General features: G+C 35.7%; 4 protein-coding genes across 5 annotated transcripts; all 4 read right to left on the reverse strand.

Annotated features, from left to right (window-relative positions):
• Positions 1–382: 382 nt before the first annotated feature.
• On the reverse strand, positions 383–2,363 carry LOC110422557 (CASP-like protein 4A3). Its single transcript, XM_021436519.1, has 3 exons — positions 1,648–2,363; positions 1,385–1,520; positions 383–802 (listed from the first exon to the last, which is right to left on the reverse strand). The coding sequence occupies exons 1-3, from the start codon at positions 2,238–2,240 to the stop codon at positions 608–610; spliced, it is 924 nt and encodes a 307-aa protein (XP_021292194.1). The 5' UTR covers positions 2,241–2,363; the 3' UTR covers positions 383–607.
• Positions 2,364–4,265: 1,902 nt separating this feature from the next.
• EX2 (UvrB/UvrC domain protein (DUF3506)) lies at positions 4,266–10,188 on the reverse strand. Its single transcript, XM_021436423.2, has 11 exons — positions 9,641–10,188; positions 9,176–9,292; positions 9,021–9,086; positions 8,123–8,229; positions 7,960–8,041; positions 6,491–7,186; positions 5,949–6,075; positions 5,704–5,867; positions 5,492–5,566; positions 4,807–4,899; positions 4,266–4,665 (listed from the first exon to the last, which is right to left on the reverse strand). Exons 1-11 carry the CDS (start codon positions 9,953–9,955, stop codon positions 4,564–4,566), a joined length of 1,944 nt encoding a protein of 647 aa, XP_021292098.1. The 5' UTR covers positions 9,956–10,188; the 3' UTR covers positions 4,266–4,563.
• A 402-nt stretch (positions 10,189–10,590) lies between these two features.
• Positions 10,591–15,565, reverse strand: SIS3 (SUGAR-INSENSITIVE 3). The gene is made up of 10 exons (XM_021436424.2): positions 15,318–15,565; positions 15,182–15,220; positions 14,819–14,885; positions 14,628–14,701; positions 14,135–14,273; positions 13,962–14,054; positions 13,683–13,748; positions 12,681–12,800; positions 12,059–12,172; positions 10,591–11,256 (listed from the first exon to the last, which is right to left on the reverse strand). Exons 1-10 carry the CDS (start codon positions 15,344–15,346, stop codon positions 10,858–10,860), a joined length of 1,140 nt encoding a protein of 379 aa, XP_021292099.1. The 5' UTR covers positions 15,347–15,565; the 3' UTR covers positions 10,591–10,857.
• A 1,259-nt stretch (positions 15,566–16,824) lies between these two features.
• Positions 16,825–20,249, reverse strand: LOC110422652 (Phosphoglycerate mutase family protein). 2 transcript variants are annotated; one of them, XM_021436656.1, is made up of 6 exons: positions 20,019–20,249; positions 19,229–19,474; positions 18,853–18,934; positions 17,716–17,930; positions 17,340–17,489; positions 16,825–17,238 (listed from the first exon to the last, which is right to left on the reverse strand). In XM_021436656.1, exons 1-5 carry the CDS (start codon positions 20,228–20,230, stop codon positions 17,369–17,371), a joined length of 876 nt encoding a protein of 291 aa, XP_021292331.1. In that variant the 5' UTR covers positions 20,231–20,249; the 3' UTR covers positions 16,825–17,238; positions 17,340–17,368. The 2 variants fall into 2 exon arrangements, with proteins under 2 accessions (XP_021292331.1, XP_021292330.1); XM_021436655.1 differs by having other exon boundaries at positions 16,825–17,489.
• Positions 20,250–22,019: the final 1,770 nt, after the last annotated feature.

Raw genomic sequence — 22,019 nt, forward strand, 5'->3', positions numbered from 1 at the left:
ATTAGGGAAGCACTGAGGTCAGCTATTCAACCACTAGCAAAGTACAATTCCAATTAGCTGAGATTATTGTTTCCTTTTGTTTGGATTCAGGAATCCCCTGGAAAGGGTGAAAAAGAACAAAAAAAAAAAAAAGAGAAAAGATAACCAACCAAACTGATAGGCCTTTGCAAAATTGCATAGAACCGAATAAATCGATCAAATTGAACTGAATTGAATCGATGAGAAGTTTGGTCTCAATTTCTCTAACAACTAATCAGTTATTTTACATAAACCCTAAACCATGTCAATGCAACATCCTGCTGACAAGAACAGTAAGCAGATTGCACTGATAAAGAGTTGGAAGTGCAGGGTGAAGAATCCAAATGCTATGTAGACAAGGACAGTCAAGCACAATAAAATGGTATATTCCATAAACTCTGAACGTTTACGTTGTTATCTTTTGAAGGGTTAAAAAATCGTATGGAGAAACATGCTATAATATGTTCTTCTCTGTACAATAATAAAAATCGAATTTGCATCTAAAGTTGTACAATAAGAAAAACATGATATAATCCCACAATTATGTGATTTTAATACCACCTATAGCAGCAACTGCCTCTGAGAGAGATCATGGAGACTCATGGGTACAGAGTTCGTAACCAGATATGAGCGAGCTAAATGCAAAGGCAATAAAGGCCAGGAAGGCCATTGCAACTGAGGCACTAGCCATCTCAGTGAACTCGTCCTTGCCCCAATTAGATTGCCAATCATCAACCCGGGTGGCTGCAGCAGACGATGCTGAAATCAAAAGATAGGCTAGTATCTGCAAGATAAACCAACGAAGCAAGCAATTCCTTTCAGCATATTCCTTGGCATTTGCACACATTGATTTAATGCTTTCACTTGAACCCAGTTATCTCAAACCACCCACATTTATACAACTAAATCTACGCCTATAACTTATACCACTAGCTAACATGCGGGGTATTTTACTTGAAAATCAGACAGGAAGGCAGGCAGTACAAACTCAATCTATCACAAACGAGGAATATCTAGTTAACGGAGATGAAGGGAATGGTTGATAGACTGATACTTCGACAAGATGGAACCATATCAGGCCAAGCCTGAAGGGAAACTCAATCATCACCAATCTCTCGAAAAGACTAGTTGTGGTTCAAATACAAACAGTAAATTATACTAATTAAAACAACTGTGATTAAGTTATTCACGGAAAAAAGAAATCAGAGGATGTCATGTAAAGAAAGTTGAAACCACTAGGGACGAAAGTCGAGTTTACTCTGATACATTTAATACCTGCAATTCCAATTGCCAGAGGGGGGGTAACAGCTAACAATCAAAGCTAAGTTGGGTAATTTGCAAATAGAGTTAAACTGAAAAAACTTGCCTGATCCATGGAGAAATTGAAAGGCTGACGGAGGTAATGGTGGAACACATGTGCTTCTGTGATGAGATAGTAAGCTAAATCAAAAGCTTGGAACCCCGCATATACAAATCCAATCACATTTACTGATAAACAATACCTGCCAAATACCAACATAAGATGAAGAAACGGGTTAAGGTAATTCATCTAATTCACATGAAAACGACAACGCGGTGGCCTTGTGGATTATGCAATAAATGATGAATTAAATGATAAAAAAGGGAAACCTGTATTCTTTATAGCGATCGTAAGAGTCACCGCTCCAGCCTTGGGTTTTATCAGCAGCCATGACGGAGAAAGAAATCAAGCACAGAACGACTTCGCTTAATCGAAACGCGAACGCAGCCATCTCCACCGCCTGCCTCACCTTCGATCTCCTCAGCACCTGTGCTACAGCCCTCGCTCCTCCTCCACCACCCGCCTTCGTCCTCGTCGTCACCCCCGGTGCCTCCTCCTTCACCGCACGGTTCACTGTATAATGCGACGACTGCTGCGGCGGAGTAGTCGGAGGAGGCGGCGGCGAAGGAAAAGGAGAAAAACTGGCGTTGAACTGGGTGGACTTATCGACGACGACGACGAGTGCCTTGGAGTTGTCGACTGGGGGTTTTCCGGGGGAGGCAGCCGGGGAAGCATAGGGAGGAGAGGGGTTGTCTGGCTCGGGAGGGTCGGGGTCGCCCTGGTCGGATCGGAGAGGGGAGTGGAATCGGAGAGGTGAGTGGGGTGAGTCGAGGTGATTGAGTGACTCGGAGTTCGAAGAAGAGGATCGCTTCATGATGTCGTTGAGATTTTGATTTCTATTCATCGGGGCTTCGGTTTTCATTGCTTTCTCGGAATTTAATGACTGAATAAAAAGGAAAAAAAATTAAAATTAAAAAGTTCAGTGTTTGGGAAGCGAGAAAATAAAGTCAGATGAAAAGAGAAAGTTGAAGGAGAAGGGACTTTAATTAACTGGTCCACTTCGAGCTTTGGCAGTCGTAGAGACAGAAGCCGCGTGGCATTTGTCTAGAAAACAGGTTATAATCACGTGCATCAATCAAGAAGGAAGTCCATGACGTGTACCAATCAAAAACCTCCACGTTTCCTCATTCATTGACATTATGACGTGGCCACAGACTATTTGTTGACTATGCGGTGAACATTAAATTTGGACTCTCTGTATGGAAACCGCATGGAAGAATCTGAAGATTTTACGTGACACAAATGCAAAAATTTCCGATATATTATCCTCCAAAAAAAAAAATTAAATCCACTATGCCCCCTAATCTTTTATTTTATTCTAATCAGAACCTTAATCTTTTAAAATAATTATATTTTTATCCTTTTACAATTTACATGCCACATATTTTACAACGTGTGAATTATTTTATATCAGTTTTATGAAACAATTCAAGGAAAAGATTCAAATAAAATTATTTTAAAAAAATAGAGATTCAAATGGAATAATTCAAAGATAAGAAATTAAAGTAAAACCGAAAAAAATTTTAATATTATAAGTGAAATTTATTTCCAAAATATTTGTTATTAATAAATTTTTAAAAATGATTAAAAACCCAAAAATAATAATAATTATTTAAAAACTTAAGGAGATAAGGGCAAATTTTAGTGATCACATGGTTTAAGACTAAACTTATGAGCTCAATAAATACAAGTACTAGTACTAAATAAGATTGGCAAGCTGGAATAAATGAGAATTTGTCATGCATTAAGGTTAAAGGAATTTAATGTTTTAAACATATTTATAGATATATAATTGATGAGGCAAATGGTTCCAAGAAAGAGAGGAAGGTGGGAGAAAGGTGAAGAAAACACAAATGGAATTCAATTGCTTAGCTAGATTGATTTTCTTTATAAAGCTAGCCAAAAGTAAAATTCTTTCTGGTTTCTTTAGGAGTGGGCTATGCTTTGTCATATAAAGGCAACCCTCCATTCATCCTACCTTTTTTTCTCATTCATTCATATCTTCTTCCAAACAGATTCCTCCACCACTGAGTCTCACCCACACATGTGCTTAGTATATCGTTTTAGCAAAAAAATTATTGATATTAAATTTAATATCAATTGACATTTTATATTCATGTGATATATCGTATGACGTGATTCACGTCATGTCACAATAAAAAATATAACCTAATATTAAGTTCGACGATGGAAAAAACAATACATGCAAATGCAAAAGGTAAGTAAGAGCAGAAAATAGTAGTACCATTGTATTTTCCATCACCTCATTTTGCCCAATTAACTGCATAACCTTAGGAATAATGGACTGCTGATTGCTCAGACACGTCTTGCACAAGTAGCCCCCAGGTTTCAAAAAGAATATACCAAAAAAAATAAAAGAAAAATGCAAAAGAAACAAGTAAAGCATCTTCCCCTTTTTCCTATAATCCAATGCTTTTCACTGCTTAAACAACAAAAAGAAATCTCCATCAATGTCTGCTTTTCACTGCTTACACAACTAAAAGAGAACCCATCAGTTTCTGCTTTTTCTTTAACTTTATGGAACCACAAGAGAGTATTTTTGTGTCCACTATGGGATGAGGAGTGACACGTTGACACCCATATCCATCATGTATCATCAATGATTTGTTATCATCATTGATGCAATTCTCAGTGCCATGCAATCTGGCTACCAGTTCAACCAATGTCATTTGATAAGGACAATAAAGATACAAATCATTAAAGAGAAGCAAACTATCAAAATGTGCATAAAGGTCATAATCATCATTGTCATCCTGATGGGATAATCATGCCATTGTTCAGTGCATATTCGTGCTCGAAGGCAGGGTGCATAGGGGACTACGCTAAGCAACATTCTTAAAGAATTGTATGACCTTACGGAGGAAGATAATCAAAACAGTTCCTCATTAGTTGTCACTCTAATTGATCAATCAGCAAAATTGATATACACCAACAAAAGGGGTGGGGGATGGAAAGTGGGACCAGAAGCGCAGAAGGTGCAAAAAGAAAATTTCCACCCCTTTCCCCTCCAAAAAGAAAAAAAGGAAAAAAGAAGAAAAAAATACAAGGCTTACATTATATAAGTGGCATTGTCCTCTCAATATGGTACATAAAATAACTCTGCATCACATTCTTGATCTCTTGTTGTGTCAAAGGTGATCAAATTAATCAATAAAAGATGAGGCTCAATCTGGTAATCTTAAACGGTTGAATAGCACAAGGAAACTTTGCTCAGGGACAATGTAAAGGAAACCGAGATCACCACCTTTGACATAAGGTCCAATGCCCTACATATGGCCATGTACGGGGATTATTATTATTATTATTATTATTATTAATTTCTACAAAATATAGTTTGAAAATTAACAAATATAATTTGAGTTGCAAGTTCCATCATATTAGTACAAAGCCCTGAATAATTTCATTACCTTGCCATTGAGTTGGAGGAGCTCACCATCAACCCATCGTGGATTGCGGAAACCAAATTCTGCTATTCTTCCCTGACCTTTGTAACATGCAACCTGGATTATAGAGTTTTTGTGATCAATTGGAAGTCTCAAAAGTCCAAATTAATGTAACCAGTAAGAGGGTCCAACTGATGTCCCTTGTTAAGCAATTTATTTGAATGAGATGTGTGAAGATATTTTAGGCAAAATCTACACCAAAGGCAATATTTCACATATATTATTCGTGCTGGAACACAATAAATTAGATAGGCATTGCTTCTCACAATGCAACCAAAGGAAAAAAATTTGAAGAATTCAATAACTGAGCACAGGCCTTTGTCTGTATGAGTGTACAAATTGGGTTACTTAAAGTCCAACAGATAGACAAGTTTAATAAAATAATTTCTAAGTAAGATGTTCCTTGTAGTGGATATAGGATAACAATTTCTTTCATATCATACAAATGTAAAGTCCCCTTGAGTGCAATATTAATCTTCCAGGTTTTCTGCATTCATATCAAAATGAATTGAGACTTCTCAGTTACTAGGATTTGCTTGTTTTCATACTGCCAAAATCATAGGCAAAGAGTTGTCCAAGTAACATGCTTTAGATATTGGTTGAAACATATAAACCATGTGAATGAGAGAGAGGGAAAGTGAGTAATTACCACTCCTAACTCATCTGGATACATCCCACGGTTGGGGAGGCGACTCTCCCTACCAATTTTGGCACGAAAAGTAACCTAAAGATGTAAAAGGTGTATTAGTTACCACAAGTATGTTCTGTTAACTGAATCTATAAAATTAATACATGCTCACATGCTAAAAATAACCAGGACAACTATCAAAAGATTTATTTAACAAAGAATAAAATGAAAACCTGGCCAGCAGGAACATTGAGATCTCCAGTAAGCTTCACAGCTTCGACATATTCAAAGAACTCAACATCTGAAGTCTCATCATCTGCATCATTCCAGCGGCCATATTTACGACTCAGTTGAACTATCTCAGTTCCATAAGGACCAAATGCACCAACATAGAGGCCTACACTTCAATCAGCTGGTATCAATCAATATGCTTGCAATGTGGAGGAAAAAAAGAAAGAGACACTATGAGAATACCCACCCTCAAATGGGTCTAAATTGCCATTATCACTGCTAATTCGATTAAAATTTGTATACTCAGATAGCCTGCTCCGTCTCCGTGCCTGACTAACAGCAAGTTTGACAATCTCGCGCACATCTCTAGAAACCTAAAATAAAGTTAGCAGTCAGTCATCTAATCATCAAACTCAGTTATTAAAAGTCAACCTATAATCAAATTTGGAGCTTCCACAACATCCATTATTTAAGAAAAATATATGAGAATCCAAAATCAGCATAAATTTCTGATTTGGAACACAGTGGTGATAAAGCAGCCGGTCAAAGCTTTAGTTACAGTCAATACTATATAACTTAAATAAGTTTTAAGGCCTACAGAAGGAAGTTGTTTTCTGGTTTTTATATGATGAACAAGTTTTGGGAATCAAACATATGGTAGTGCTTCACATATGTTATGCTTATCTCACTAAAAGAACCTTAACATAACACCAATGAGAATAATGTTGGTATAAGATTAACATCCCAATCTTAATTATCGAAACTCATTGGTTTAACGCTAAATCTCACCTTTGAAGAAACTTTATCTGAACTCCATAATGCCTTGGCAACATCTGGAGGCATAAGCTCAGAAACACCTTGAGCTGCTATAGCTGCTATTTTCACCTTGGATGCTTTACTTTCTCCATTGTCATTATCTGAACTCCTCTTGGGAACATGTAGCAGAAAAGAATCTCTCTCCAAGTCCTTAATATCAGCTGGAAGACGAACATACTCATCCTTAGTTGGAGTGTCCTCATTATTATGTACAAGCCCACCAATAAAAAGCTTCATATCCAAATCCTTGCCATCTTCTGCAGGATTGTTACCCTCTCCCAGAGCAACTCCATCAGGTTGAATCTCTTCCAAATCATCAGTTTCATCTTCAGAATTCTCAGTTGATCCTGTTTTCTCATCATCTTCTTGCATCAACTGCTTCACAGAATCATTATCCATTACTTCCTCAGAAACATCGACATTCATGACTTTGACTTTCAGTCCTGGAATTTTATTTTTAAGAAAATTTATCACACTTTTTAGCCCTTCCTCAGTTGCTCCCTCAATATTTATTCCCTTCTCATCACTTCTTTCTGCCTTGGCTTCATTCCCCTGAACATCTACAACAGATGCATTCTCAACTTCAGGAGTGGATGGGTTTTTTGTGGGCTTGGAAGGTGAGCTTGTACTATTCATTGAACTTCCTTTTGCACGCTGCAAATAAACTACCTGCCAACAGATGCCATGTCAGAAGCATCTTCCATAAATTGTATTAGAAGGCTTTAGAGCTCTTGGTACAGATATACATCACACTCCTTTAAGAGATGCTGGGAGACGAACATATATTATGCATGCAGAAACAAGCTTAAAGATGTTTAAAATGAGAATATTATGTGATAATTTTACACAGGAATAACATTACATGTCTAAGAATAGGCCATGTATCCAGAGAGATACTCTGATTAACCAAAAAATTTAATCCAGAATTTCTAGACTCAACAGGATGTCAAACCAGGATAAGAATGTCCAACTGCAGCCAGACCCTGATATACAGAACAAGCACCAGAAGCTGTTCCATGATTGGAAGCAGAGACAGTAACATGCAACACTGCACTAAAAGCAATTCAGATGTGGTGTTTGTGGAAAAACAGGCATGCGCGCAGAATACCCAAGGAAGCCCCAATTCAGTTTGCATACAGCATTAGATAGGTGCTTATGAACAGAATATACAATCATGACTAAGGAACTGAAATTGTTGAATACGCTCCTGCCTACATGGAATAAAACAAGTTTAAAGGACATATCAGCCTCTGCAGCAGACATTCATTCATTTGTCTAAATCAGTTGCCCAAACGTATTTCATGGACTACAACTCTAAAGGTCCTGGAGTCACTGTTTTACCAAATGATTCCAACTCTTATCAACCAGCACAGAACCATATTCAAAGTAAATATACCATATGAGCCATTACAAAAAATCTTTAACGTACGGTACTACTTCACCTGCATAAGATATGTTTCTTCATCTTCTTTAACCACAAAAATCTCAAATAGTGGAGTTCCAGGTGATGCACTGACCAACTGCCTGCACACAAACAGTAGTTAATAATAATCAATTACTTTACATACATCAAGCATAAATCATAGCCAGAAAGATTTTTCTCACCTTGGACTGTAACTCCTAGCAACAAATCTACCTACTCCGGGTGTTATGCGTACTAGTCTACCAAATGGATCATCAGAGTCCTTTGAGTAACCTACCCACCAGCCCACCTGCCCAATGGTAACAAAATAAATTTAATTAACACAAAATAGGAAAGGAAAGAGAAAGAGAGATCCTCTAAAGGTCTGCTTTCCTGGGCTGCTACCAATCCTATGTGATTGTGCCAAGTTACACAACATTTTAGCAATCTACAGACCATGCAATTCATTGAATCCATAACAAAAAAATATCATCCTTATGGAATCTATTGAGAAGCTAAAAGATACTTAGTAACAAACCATACAACTAGTCAATAGAGATTTATATGACCTTACCTTCAAATTTTCTATCTTTTTGAAGTGTCTTATTCTTTTAGTTAATCATTACTGAAAAGCGGGAGCATTGAAACTTTTTGTAATTATGCAAGAGTCCTGGATTTAAATATGCTCATTATTCCCTGCTATTCATTTATGATATTACCAGCATCCACTTTTACATATGAAAAACTTGGCAATGTATTTTAAGATTTTCATTTCAGTCATTGCTTGATTTAAATATCGAAAGAGAACACTATTCCAACAGTTATATGATCTTGCAAGTTACCATTATGTGTTCATTCATAAAATACCTTTTCAAAAATCTACACAAGTCCAACCTTGGGGTTCACCAGTCTAATGTTAATTTAACGTTTAAAGCAGTGCACTAGTGACCAGAAAGGAAGATCCTTTTAAAAAAACAATAGTAATACTTGAACACCAGGCCAGCTATGCCAGTAAAGTGTTACTTGGCCATTTTCAATGGATACTATTCACCAGTAGGAACACTGTCCAAGATAAGAGTTAGTAGCAACCAAGGAAATTACCAGTCCACTTCCTGTATGTCTAGACAACCATGAAGCATCATGGTACCGCTCTTCATCTATTGCGCTCTGCAAATAAACAACAGATTAGATTAAAGGTCAAAGCACAGCGCATGCACTCCATGTGGTTTATCCTAGAGGCTCTTACAAGCTCTAACCTTCAATTGAGACATGATTTCAGCTACACTGTCCTTTGAAGCAACCTCTGCAATAGCCAGCTTTAACTTTGCAGCTTCTTGAAAGTCTTCCTTCTCAATTGCATCTTCAAGTTGGAACTACAAGGTAGAGCATTCAATCAGGTAAGAAAAAAAAAAAGGGATTCAATAGAGATGGATATGTAGATATATATATATATATATATATATATATATATATATATTATATATATATATGCAAGCTATCAATTTCTCATTCAGTGATGTTTAGAAGTACTTAATAGCGCAATACATACATAAGGCGCACAAATTAAACAAGAAACAACCAAACGAGACTAGAGAGAGAAACATGAAATGGGTGGTTAAAAATGGAAACTTTAATTGACTAACAAGTACGGATTTTCAACTAATTAAAAACCCAATTAGAAAACATGTAGAAGAAAAGGGAAAGAATTCAAAAGGAATTACCTTGAGAACAGAAGCATAACTCTCAGCCTGTTCAATCTCAGAGAAATGGCGGCTCCATCGATTCCAATCCCATTCAGAAGAAGAACTGCTGTCATTACTGTTTCTGGGATTGTTGCAACAGCACCGCAAAGAAGAGGCCTTGGTGTGGTGCCTGAAAAAAGGCCTGTTTTGAGCAGAAGCAAAACTCCAATTCAAACCCAAAACAAAGCTGGAATTGGAAGACTTCTTGGCCGAGAAATCTATAAAACAAAAGGGTTTCAGCTGAGGCATAGAGATTGATTGCCCAACACCACATACATGGTTGGTCACTAGCATCTTTCTCTTCTCAAATGTAAAGGATGTCTCTCCCTCTCTATGAATTTGTTTTTTTATTTTTGGTTTGGTGGTTTTCAAGTTTCTACTGTGTTGTTATGAATGGATGGATAGAATCGGCAGATAACAGAACTTTGAAGGGAGGGGAGGTCTCAGTCGGATATATCCGGACCCATTGGATATGTAAGGATCCATGGGAATTTCATGTCTTTACATGTACTAGGATTTTATCCTTTTCTTTTTGGGTTTTGCTAGGGTGGCCTTGTCTCATTGGTTTTTTAAAAGCATTTTGAGGTCCACATATTTACGATCTTACCTGAGGCTTAAACAATACACTTCACTAATGCAAAATGAGGTTAGATTAGGAAAGCCAAAAATGGTCTCTTTCAAGGCAGTTTTACCAACATCCAGTTTAGGCTTTAGCTACCTCAAGCTAATTCCATGGTGGGGCTAGGCTTCCATCCCCATCATCCCTGTTGAACTCATTCTACAACCAATAAAGCACCAAGTGCCACTTTCCAACAACGTAGATTGACATGTCAACAATCTTCACTCTTTAATTGGACAAGTGTAATAGATTTGGTTTTGTTAGATATACCCCTGGAGGAGGAGAAAATCAACAAACATCCTTGCTAAAGGGGGGCAGGCCTTCCCTGTAAGCATGGACATCTTTCTTTCATTATAAGATGGGACATGGCGTTTGGTTCCAATATCATCATTATCAACATCTTTTGCATCAGAGAATTTGATATACTCATAGGTCAACGTATGAAATCGTTCGTTACAGTAAGCAACCAGTGCAAGTGTTTAGCAATGGCCATGGACAAACATCATCACCTAGCCTCTTCCGGCTAGAGGTTAGAAAAATTTAGTAAAAATCGTCAGGGAGAATCCAAGAAAAAAGTTCAGTGTTGTGGTGGTGTGGAGTGACCACCAAGCCCTCCTGGTACAGTTTCTGTGCCTGTAGAATCCTGAGCTGCCACATTCAAACCTCCAGTCTCACCAGTTTCTAAAGCAACATCTGCATCATTGGGAGCCCCAGCATTTTCTGTTCGGACTGGCCGGAGCAAACCTTGCAATCTCAGTAAATAACTCTGGCTGGGAGGCTGAGTTCTCACATATTGGGTTGTCGTTACTACACTACCAGATGAACGTTCAGAGTCAGCACTTCGGAGGTTGGATAAGGCACTGAGGTCAAGATTTGGGAACACAGAGCACCGGCATCGAGGGCACTTCACGTTCAGTCTAAGCCACTCATCAATGCATTCTACATGAAAATTGTGTGCACAAGGCAAGCCACGAACCTGCGCCGCTCCATGTTAGAAACTCAGGCTCCTATGCCACAATAAAATGTACTTTTTTTTTTTGGACAACAACAAAATGTACAATTTAATATGTTTTCAGACCACCAAAAGAAATATTTGCAAGCACCTTCAGATGTAAATCATCGAAAGCTTCTTATCATAGTATTAGATGCATTAGTTTTTTGTTTTCTATATGACCTGTGTCAATTGCTCATATGCCACAACAAAAATGTACACTTTAATAAGTTTTCAGACTATTAAAAGAAATATTTGCAAGCACAAGTTCAGATGTGATATCATGGAAAGCTTCCCATCATAGTATTATATGTATTAGTTTTTTGTTTTCTATATGATCTGTGTCAATCGCATTGCTTTTAAAAATCTTATAAGCCGAGCCAGGATTTGCAAGCTGGGGGGGTATTGAGTACAGACTTCTGATCCAATGAACATAATGGATTTAACATCAATATAAATTGCCTGTACAGAGCCAAAATGTACAAAGTACAAATCCAACTCACTTCTAATTGATGGATAATATCCATTTAGGCTCTGTTTGCTGATGATTTTGCTATTTGCCTTTTGTTTTCTATTTATTTTTATTTTTTTGCTTTTTCCTTTCTGTTCATTTTTTGCTAAAGAGCAAAAACAGAAAAAAGTAAAGAGCAAAAGCATCAACCAAACAGAGACTTAGATAAACAGAGAAAGCTTTCCTTTACCAAAAGCAGAAATCTAAAGTATGAAATTAATATAATATAAATGGAAGGCCTTGAATGAAGAACAAGAGTGACCAATAAGGTTTTACCTCATTCCCAACATGGAACTCTTCTAAGCAGATTGGACATTCACTGCAATCAGTTGGAACAGCCTTCAACCTGAATTTTGGAAGTTCTTGAATGAGTGCCTCCACTGCTTCTCTCTAAGCAAAGACCACACAGAAACGAGAAAAAAAAGTAAGGAATTAGAGGTGTAAAGCATAATATACAGTGAAAGTCGCATCAAGACAGGCTGGATGAAAAGGATAGTGTCTAACCACAGAAAATTTATAATGAGTACTGGAATATAGCAAAATGACACACAAGCAGCAAGACAATCATAAAACTTATTCAAAGATTAGTGGCTGGAAACTTTTTGCTTCGACATTTAAAATGTGCGTGTTCTTTTAGAGGGGTGGGGGTGTTTGGAAGGGAGTTGTAGCTTCCTACATTTGACTAATTATCAGTGTTGTTGCCCATTTCCTTAAATATAGACTAAGCCCTGAAGTTCACTTAAACTGCTTCTACATTGTAAGTTTGGATAGTCAATAATGTGAAAACCTATGAGAGGGACCAGCCTTACCTTTCCTAGGTAATTATAATATAATTCAAACAACAAAATTGTAAAATAACGGAAACCATCAATGTGGTTCATCACAACTAAGCACCAACCTGAGCTGGAGTCAAATAAAGTCCAGGATGATATGATGCTGTATCTTGGCCCATGCCTCTCATCTCTTGACCTGCAGCTTCAAATGCCCAATCTGGTACTCGAACCATGTCCACCAAAACCTGGAATTAATTAAGTGTTAAGCTCAGAAGCCATCCTACTGAGGTGGTAGCTAATATGGAAATAATAGTTCCCTGAACACTACTAACAGAAAATAGCTTGCTCATGTTTTACATAGTCATGAAATTGAATTACAATTAGAAACTAAACAAAACAAAGGGGAGAAGAAGACAAACACAAAGGAACAATACAAACAAAAGACAAAACCTGCATCTCTTAAGCTTTAAGAGATATGCTATGAGTGAAACCCTTCTAGGTCCTCACATTCAATGGGAAGGTGGTCAGCACAAAAGATGTCTTACATCACTACAATATCAAAGAAGCTATAAAGGATGTCAGGCACTGAGGAAAGTGAAGTGACTCAGCATTAAGTTGCATTACCTTCTACAATAGTCAATATTCTTGTGTGTTCACATATTAGACATTAGATACTCAAAGATAGATATAATATTATTCTTTGGAACAACAAAACAAAAATTCCAGTCAAGCTTCCTAAAACAATCTCCACGAAGATTGGAAAGAAAGCAAAATGAAAATTAATCTTTAGCACAAAACCTCTGCAATTATTTACGTCATAACAACCCCACCACCACCACCACCAACACACGCACACACACAAAAACTGTTCTATATACTCAAATCTAAACAAGTTAATCTCTCTTTTGTTTCTCTAAGCTCATTAACCTTTCCTTGATAGATTTATCACATAGAGAAGTATATTTTATCATTTCAATATAAACAACACACTTTGCACATGTTATAGTTCCATGAGACTTTCAAATAAGTAATATGTCATAAATAGCAGAATTTCAAAGAAATAACCAAGACAAAGTTTGATGGATACACAACTCAAGATATATTTAGCAAGAGATTCCAGAACTCACCCCATATTCCGAAATAGGAATCCCCTGCTGAGCACGCAATAGATGCGCTTGTCTCCGTGCCATCCACTGCAGAAGACGAATTTCATGAAAAGTGATAAGAACATAGCAGTCAACAGCAAATAGCGACATTGTTGATGCTCTAGGTATGCATCAAGGACACATAACATACAGTAAAGAAACAGAAATAAAGAAAGCCCTTTGTTGTGAGTCCGTGACAGACATCAAGGTCATTGAGGAATTGAATGACAGTCCCCTAGTAGTATAGCTAGCATGACTAACCTTTCCCATAGACATGCAAGCAATGCAAAGCAGTCCACAGTAACTGAAAAGCAGCCAAATCAGGAAACCATATTTCTGACCTTCTTCTGGCAACTGCATGTATTAAGAACATTACCTCTAGCAGTAAGATAGCTTGCACAAGACAAAGATCCTGACAAGCATAAAACACTTACACAGTTCCTTGCACTGGTGAACCATAGAGTGCCAATTATAGTCCAAGCCCAAAGAAATGGATAAAGTAGCAGAGATAGAATTGAAAGAACCACTACTCTTCCACAAAAACGAGCATACCTCTGCTGCCATCCAAAATCCCTAGAAGAAATGAAGTCCAAGAAAAGAGAATTGCCAGTCAAGTTGAAATCAGCTACTAAAAGAATACTTTTGAAACACAAAGCTTCTAAGTAGGAAAAAGCTCAAGCAACTATTATAGAAGAAAGAATTGCAAGTAATCGCAACTGACAATCAAACAGTACGAAGGGAAGAAATAGACTTTTAAATGTATGTTTTCCTGGCTAATTGACATTCTAGTATCTAAGTTGAGTGGCATGACAGCACAACCATACAATTAAAAAGCAATAATTTCCGCTTCAAGAAGATTAATTCTTAGGCCCAAGATCAAATTATGTCACTTAAACTTCTCAAATAGTCAAAGATAAAAGTTCTTACAAACCCATTCCAGCAGCAAGTCCATTATCTACAAACATCAACAGACGAAAAACGAACACGGTTGTGTAATCAACCTGAATGAATAGTCATTAAGTTACCAGTTTAGAACAAAGTTTCCCTATATCAAGAAAATCTAAAAGGAATCAACTTTTCAATCCACAGAAGCTTCTCAAAACCTTAAAAAAACTCACCACAATCCATTTATGCAACGGGTATGTACAAAGATGATAACGCTTCCAGTTGATTGCAACAATGATTCTAGTAGATAACAATTGTCAAAGAACAAACATTTTTCAAATAACCTCAGTCCTCAGTTTGAAAGTTCATAATCTCAAAAGAAAAGGAAAGAAAAAACCCCAAGATTCAGTTTCTTTCTCTTTCCTCCATTTTCCTAGCAACCAAACAGTACTAAGACGAAGATCAAACTAACAAATGGTAATCTTTTTTTACATAAATGTTCAAAACTAGCAAGAAAATAAAAAACCCAAATTCCAAATCATGAAAAATTAAAAGAAAAACGAAATCCCAAATTGAAAACAAAAGAAAAAGGATACACACTTGTCGCCAGCATAGATAAGAAGAACCCATCATACCTGCAACAAAAGAAAGCCAAGAAAACCATTAACAAAAAACCCCATATTTCTTACTTCATACATAATGAAATACAACTTAAAGAAATGAAGAACAAACCACTTGAAATCGACGCCTCTAATAGCCATAGAAGGAGAAGAAGGGGGAGGTAGGCGGAATTTAGAGAGAGTTAACAACCGCAACAGCAGTAAAACTCCAAAGATCGAATCTTCATTTAGAAGACACAAAAAAAAGAAACAGAAATGGATGGAAATCGAACAAGAATAATATTCCCGTACGATAATTACCTTGCTTTAGTTGTTACTTAATTAAATGTAGCAACACTACTCTCAGATTAAAGAGAACCTAAAACTATTTTGGTGAACGGGGTAGCCTTCAGAGGACTGGGAAGTAAACGGAACGGAGACCGTAATTAATCAGAGGTGGGTAAAAAATTAAATTAATTTCCTTTTAATTTAATTAATTAATTAATTATTTAACTATAGTAATAATTATTTTTGGACGGTGGAGAGTGGATGACACGTGTGACGTTTCAGTGACGTGGTTGGTTCTGGTTCGCTTAAATTAGGTAGGAATTTTTTGTGTTGATCGGATAGGGTCTCCTTTCCACTCAACTTCTCTTTCTTTTCTTTTCCAATACTTTAATTATATCATACAATTTTTTTAATTAAATTGTGTTTCAACTTGTTAAAACTATTTAAAAATTATTTTTGACTAAAAAAAATTAGACTCGAACTTGATTCAATCCATTTTATTATATTAATTAATAGTATATATTTGATTTTATCCATTTAAATTTTATCTGAATATGAATATATTTAAAGAAAACTTAATATTGTATCATAAAATTAAATATTGTGATTATTATTATGTTTAGAATTGAAAGAAAGTTTAGATTAAATCATAAAATAATTAAGTTTGGATAAATTTATAAATCACGAACTCACATTCTCAATTTAAAAAACATATTTGATAAATAGTAAAAATTCATATTTATATATAAAAAACATACCCCGATCTATTATTAAAATGAGATTCATGACATTTTACCTTATCTAATTATAAAATTGTTATACTAACTCTTTACTTGTAGAGCAAAGAGACTCTTACGTTAATTTGGGTCTATCTCGATATTTATATTAAAGATCCACATACCACTTGTCACAGACCACAACTTTTATAAATCACGAATACATGTTTGATGGTGGAAAATGGTAGAAAATCCATGTTCACGTACCATGACTTACTCATATCTTATTGATGTGAGATTCTTTACTTTAAAAAAGGTAAATGTATATAATATCCGATAATCTTGATTGCTTATAAAAAATCAATATTCATAAATTTATTATATACCGTTGCAAGATGATGCAGCAGATCGCATGTACTACAGAACTTAATCTTTCTGATGATAATGATCTTGTAGGTAATCCGACAAAAAAAGCATTACTCAATTAAAAAGAAATGTCTTTTTAAGTTCCGAAACCTTTTGAGAAGTGGAGATGGTGAATCTTTTTATCCACTGTACCAAACCCACCATTGATCTATGCATTGGGAGACAAGACACCCAAACTTTTCTTGATAAGGGATATGATTACGGGCCATATCCAAGAAGCCAGGTTGACATAAAAAGGTAAGAACCAATCACATCTTTTGTGATTTTGCAAAGGTTCCACAGGCACACAAATGTTGATGATTGAACCAACAATGGGGGAATAAGGTGGATTATCTAGTCAGGGAAAGGTTCCCCAGAAATCAATTTGAATCAGTACTCCTGCATGAAACCACAGAAAAACTAAACAGTGGCAAAACAAGAACCATCAGCTGAGCAAGAATGAACACGATCTGTTGCCTGGAAGGAGGCTAATTGCAGCTGCCTGAACTGCAGTTATCTGGTTTTGTTAGACCAGGTTCTTTCTTTGAAAACAAAGATTCCGGAAGGTGGAGGGCAATAACAAGTGCATTTGTTTATGATGCCCTGAAAGATATTGATAACGAAATCTACAAAAAAAAGCAGATCCTGACAAAAACAGGCCGGTGGATTATGATGATGAAGAAGATAAACTGTAATGAATGCAGAAAGGGCAAGTAATCAGCAGCAGATACTTTTCTTTTGTGTACCTTAGACTTTGTAATGAAATAATGCTATATCAGTTACAGTTGGGGGGGTTTAAACATTTATACACAGCGGATGCAGGTTGCTTGTAGGTAGGAATGCTACTTGGGTCAACATATCTTACTTCTCCAGGGGCAAAGGAAAGATCTCTGTGCCTGAAAATTAGAAGGAAAAACAAATAAGAATTTTGGTGCTTAGTGGTTTTTCTAATTTTTCTTTGTTGAACAGGATCAGACATCAGATATAGTCACTTTTTACTGGTTTGATGTAGTTAAACAGGTTGAATTTTGGACGAACATTGAATCTAAAACCAATTGGTGATAAATGAAAAGGTTCAAGATACCCCTAATTTAACGGACCTCTTGAAGACAACTAGATTACCTTCGAAGGTCAAGTCCAACTAAACCAGCTTGCAATATCGTCAAATTGTCAGAATCTGGAGAGACTATAATTACAGTGTCTTCAGAGTACTGGGTCTCAAGGATAGACATGAGTTGTGTCACACGAACAAACACATCGGCCACACTCTCATTCGGGGTTCCATCATCTATAGGAGGTGGCTTGATCGTAGAAGAAATGCTATCCGATTCATACACCTGAACCATTTTCAAACAACCAATAAACCACAGTCAACTCACAATAGCTCAGGCACTAAAGGATCAAAAACAGTAGAATCCTTAGTTTAGTGCATGATTTCTTACAAGGAAAATATATACACAGATTGAACATAAATTATTCTGTTATGGAAATTGTCCAAGAAACAACAAAGATAAAACCCAGATAAATCAAGCAAATAGAAAAACACAAGAATTTACTCTGCCTCTTGTCTATGTCCACGAAGTGAAACTATTCTTATATTATTGTGATTTCTTACAAAGAAAATATATACACAGATTGAACAGAAATTATTCTGTTATGAAAATTGCCCAAGAAACAACAAAGATAAAACCAAAAGAAATTAAGCAAACAAAAAAACATAAGAATTTACTCTGCCTCTTGTCTATGTCCACGAAGTGAAACTATTCTTATATTATTGAGAAATTAAAGTACAATAAATTGACTTCTATGTCCACGAAGTGAAACTATTTTTATATTATTGAGAAATTAAAGTACAATAAATTGACTTCTATGGCTCACCAAACTAACCCAAGATCCTTGCACACTCTTTCTCAATAACCTCCCAAGAAGAACACTCACCCCAAAAACACTCACCCAAACCACTCTAGCTCCACCTAGAGCAAAAGACAGAATTACAAAGTGTAACTTCTCTAAAGCTATCAAAGCACTACTTACAATTCTAAAACTATCCACTTTTATAGTATAAAAGTCCAAAATAGAATGTGATTAGAACTCTATGTGGAATAAGAAGTTTAAAACTATACAACTACTTAATGTTGTACATAAACCAAAATTCTAATCAAATAAGATACAGAATTCTAGTCAACCTAAAACTCAACATATTCTTTACAAAACATATTTACATACCAAATGGCTACGATGTAAAGAAAGAGATCTTACTTCTGAAACAGCTTCCAGTTTCTTGCCTTCATATGCTCCCAGCCCACGGGCATCAAGGAAGCTGTACTCTGGAACTATATAACTGCAACAGAATCAAAATTGTTTGGAACAACACATCAACATAAATTAAACTTCAAATCTGCTGTGAAAATAGTGGAATAATCTCGAAAAGTCGTCCAAGATCATATACAATCAATAGAATAAAGAAAGAATAAAATCAACACACTCTAAAAATACAAGAAATTTGCGTGGTTTGGTGTTTTGATGGCTTATAAAACGACAGGGTCAACTATAAAATTTGCCTTTGTCAAGACAAGTTGCATTTGTTCTCAGTTAATTATTGAAGAATCCATTAAAATATGTACTGTTAATTTACCTACGATTGACTCCATTAACAGCAGCAATGATCTCAGCAGCCTGGTAAGCTCTCTGAGTAATTGAAGGCCAAATCCAGCAGTTATTTTCACAGGCCCCCATTGCCCTCAACTCCAAAGCAGCCCTCACTGTCTGCTTCTTCCCCTTCTCTGATAATCCACTATCAACAGATGTTTTTGCAACTGGATTGGTGTTGATTATTCCGAAGCTCTCAAACTCAGACTCGCCAGCCCTTACCAGAAAGTACCTTCACACATAGCCAAACAATTAAACACAAATTCCAAGGAGAAAGTAGCCACAAGAACCACGTTTCACACTATTTGTTTGCTAAGAAGAAGTCCGTCCCACATTCTTTTATTCACATCATATATCTACCCACATAGAGCTAAACCTTAACTCAGCTAAATTTGAACATAGAACGTGATTAAGATAGTGAAAATATGTTAAATTTATTGTTGAATTACCAATTATCTTACTAAAAACTTACTAATTAAGTTAATAGAAAAGGACCCAAATTTTACATTCAAGTTTTAACATGCCTTGGTCTTCACTTGTGCCGTAGAAGAATGGCACAAGCAAAAAGGTTTTACATAATATATATCATCAACATATATTGTCAAATACTATATACTATCAGCATTTTGACACCCAAAGGAACAAAATCCTTCCATGAAATGTACTAGTACCAATTACATGCAGCTTAATTGAGGCTAACCCAATTCATTTATTCACTTACTGATTTACATTCTCTCTTCAATTTCATCAATCCTGTTGGTGAAGGGGGTTGTTACCTGTTGCTGAGGCGAGGTGGGGGCATCTGAAGAAGGCCACGGGCACTGGCAACTGGAACTGAGACCGAAGGAGCTAAGGAGAGGGTGAGGGAAGTCAGAAGCAAGTTGCGGCGGTTGATTGGCTGGCAGGAAACGTGGAGGTTAGGCGTTTGAGGAGTTGATGTTGGTGGTGGAAGAGGAGGAGATACGGAGGCGGTCGTTATTGTCAGCATGTTTTGGCGGGTTTTCCAGGTTAACGACCCGACGCCCCTTTCCTCTTTAGGTAGACGGCTTCATTCCTGCTGTGTGGGGCCTACGCCTAGATTTTTTTCCTTTTCTTGCTTCTTTAACTTTTTCTTTTGATTTTTCTTGCATTTGCGTGACAATTTTCAAATAAAAAATTACTTCAAGAGTGATTCTGTAAATACGATTAATTAAAAATTATTATTAAATTAATTATTTTTTAAATATTTAAATAATTAAAACGAAAATATTAACATATACAAAACAAAAAATTATTATCTAATCATACTTTTTACGTACAATAATTATTAAAATGAGTGTTTGCATACTAATTTTTTAAATTAATTTTAACAAATGCTAATAAACACCATTAGCAAACCCTAATCTAAATGAGTGTACCTAGTCAAGAGAAGTAAGTCTTTGGGGTTACTTTAAACCCAAAATTAGGAACCCCCAATGCCCAAATCTCTAGCTTCATAAAAATTTTGGTAAATTCCAACATTAATCTGCATTAATGTGATAGTAGTAATAAATTTACAGAACTTTGTCGTTTTATGATTCAATGGCACAACTTGTTTAGGTGAATGAAATAAATTCTAGTACTTGGAAAACAATCAATTATGTAAGGTAAAGTTTAATTATGAGATCACCCGGAATCAAAGACATAATTAATATTTCTTCAAAATTCGAATTTTAACTCTTTACTTAGTCCTTGACGACCAAAATTAATTAGTTTAACCTATGCTTGTTAATCAGGTGATTACCATTATATGATAAGATATGAATTAATAAGTAAATTTTTATTTTATTGAATATTATCTCGTCTAATGTTACATGAATATATTTCTATGGCAATATAATAATTCATTTTTCATATAAGATGTCCAGTATGAATAGAATATTAATAAACATTACTTTTTATTATTATTTTAATATAATTTAAGTTTGTAGTATTCGATTGTTATTTTTAAATAAAATTTTAGGGTTTCGATGAAATTTATTTATTTTATAAAAAGCAGTAATTAGCAATGATAGATGTGGGACATTTGGGTTGAGATAAAGTCAAAAGAGAAGCATCTTTAAATTTTTAAAGTACTATAAAAGAAGGTACAGAAATCATCAAAACCACTGAACATTTTCTTCATGATCTCGGCATGCCAGAGCTGCAATTGATAAATAAATAAATAAATAGTATTTATGTATGTTAATATATATTATCAGTCTAATCAGAGGCAGCAAACCCATGATTTTGTCAATTATGTGTCCTAATGAAAATAACAACTTGCCACCCATTTTTGGGTATTGGTGTAGTGTTGTCCCATCGGAATTTGTTCACTCTCTGTTGCTTTAATTTTTTCAATGGAGGCGGCAGGAATTGAGACAAGAAAATATGGGATCCTTGTCTAAGAAAACCATTTCATCTTCCCACTGACCAGTTAGTCTAAACAGTTCTAGATTTCCTAACCCTAACTCTCTTTTCATGGTGCTCTTAGGTCCCTAAACCCTAAACTAATAGGCCAGCACTTTCTTCTTACCCTAATTGAGATTTTTTATTTAAATTATGAGAGGAGAAGAGTTAAAAACTTCAAAATTTAGGTTAAGAGTTTTTTTTTTTTCAATTGGAGGAAAGGGTTTTGAATTTTGTTTTTTAAGTAGGGAATCTCGGGTGTAAATTTGTAGAAAAACAATTAATCAAATACAAATCATGATTATTTTTTTATTACAATCATTCCTGAATCAATATATATGGTAATACATCATGAATAGATGAACACTTTG

Source organism: Theobroma umbraticum, unplaced genomic scaffold (assembly GCF_002168275.2).
Source record: "Theobroma umbraticum cultivar Fairchild unplaced genomic scaffold, ASM216827v3 scaffold_146.0, whole genome shotgun sequence".
In the NCBI taxonomy this organism is placed as follows: Eukaryota; Viridiplantae; Streptophyta; class Magnoliopsida; order Malvales; family Malvaceae; genus Theobroma; species Theobroma umbraticum.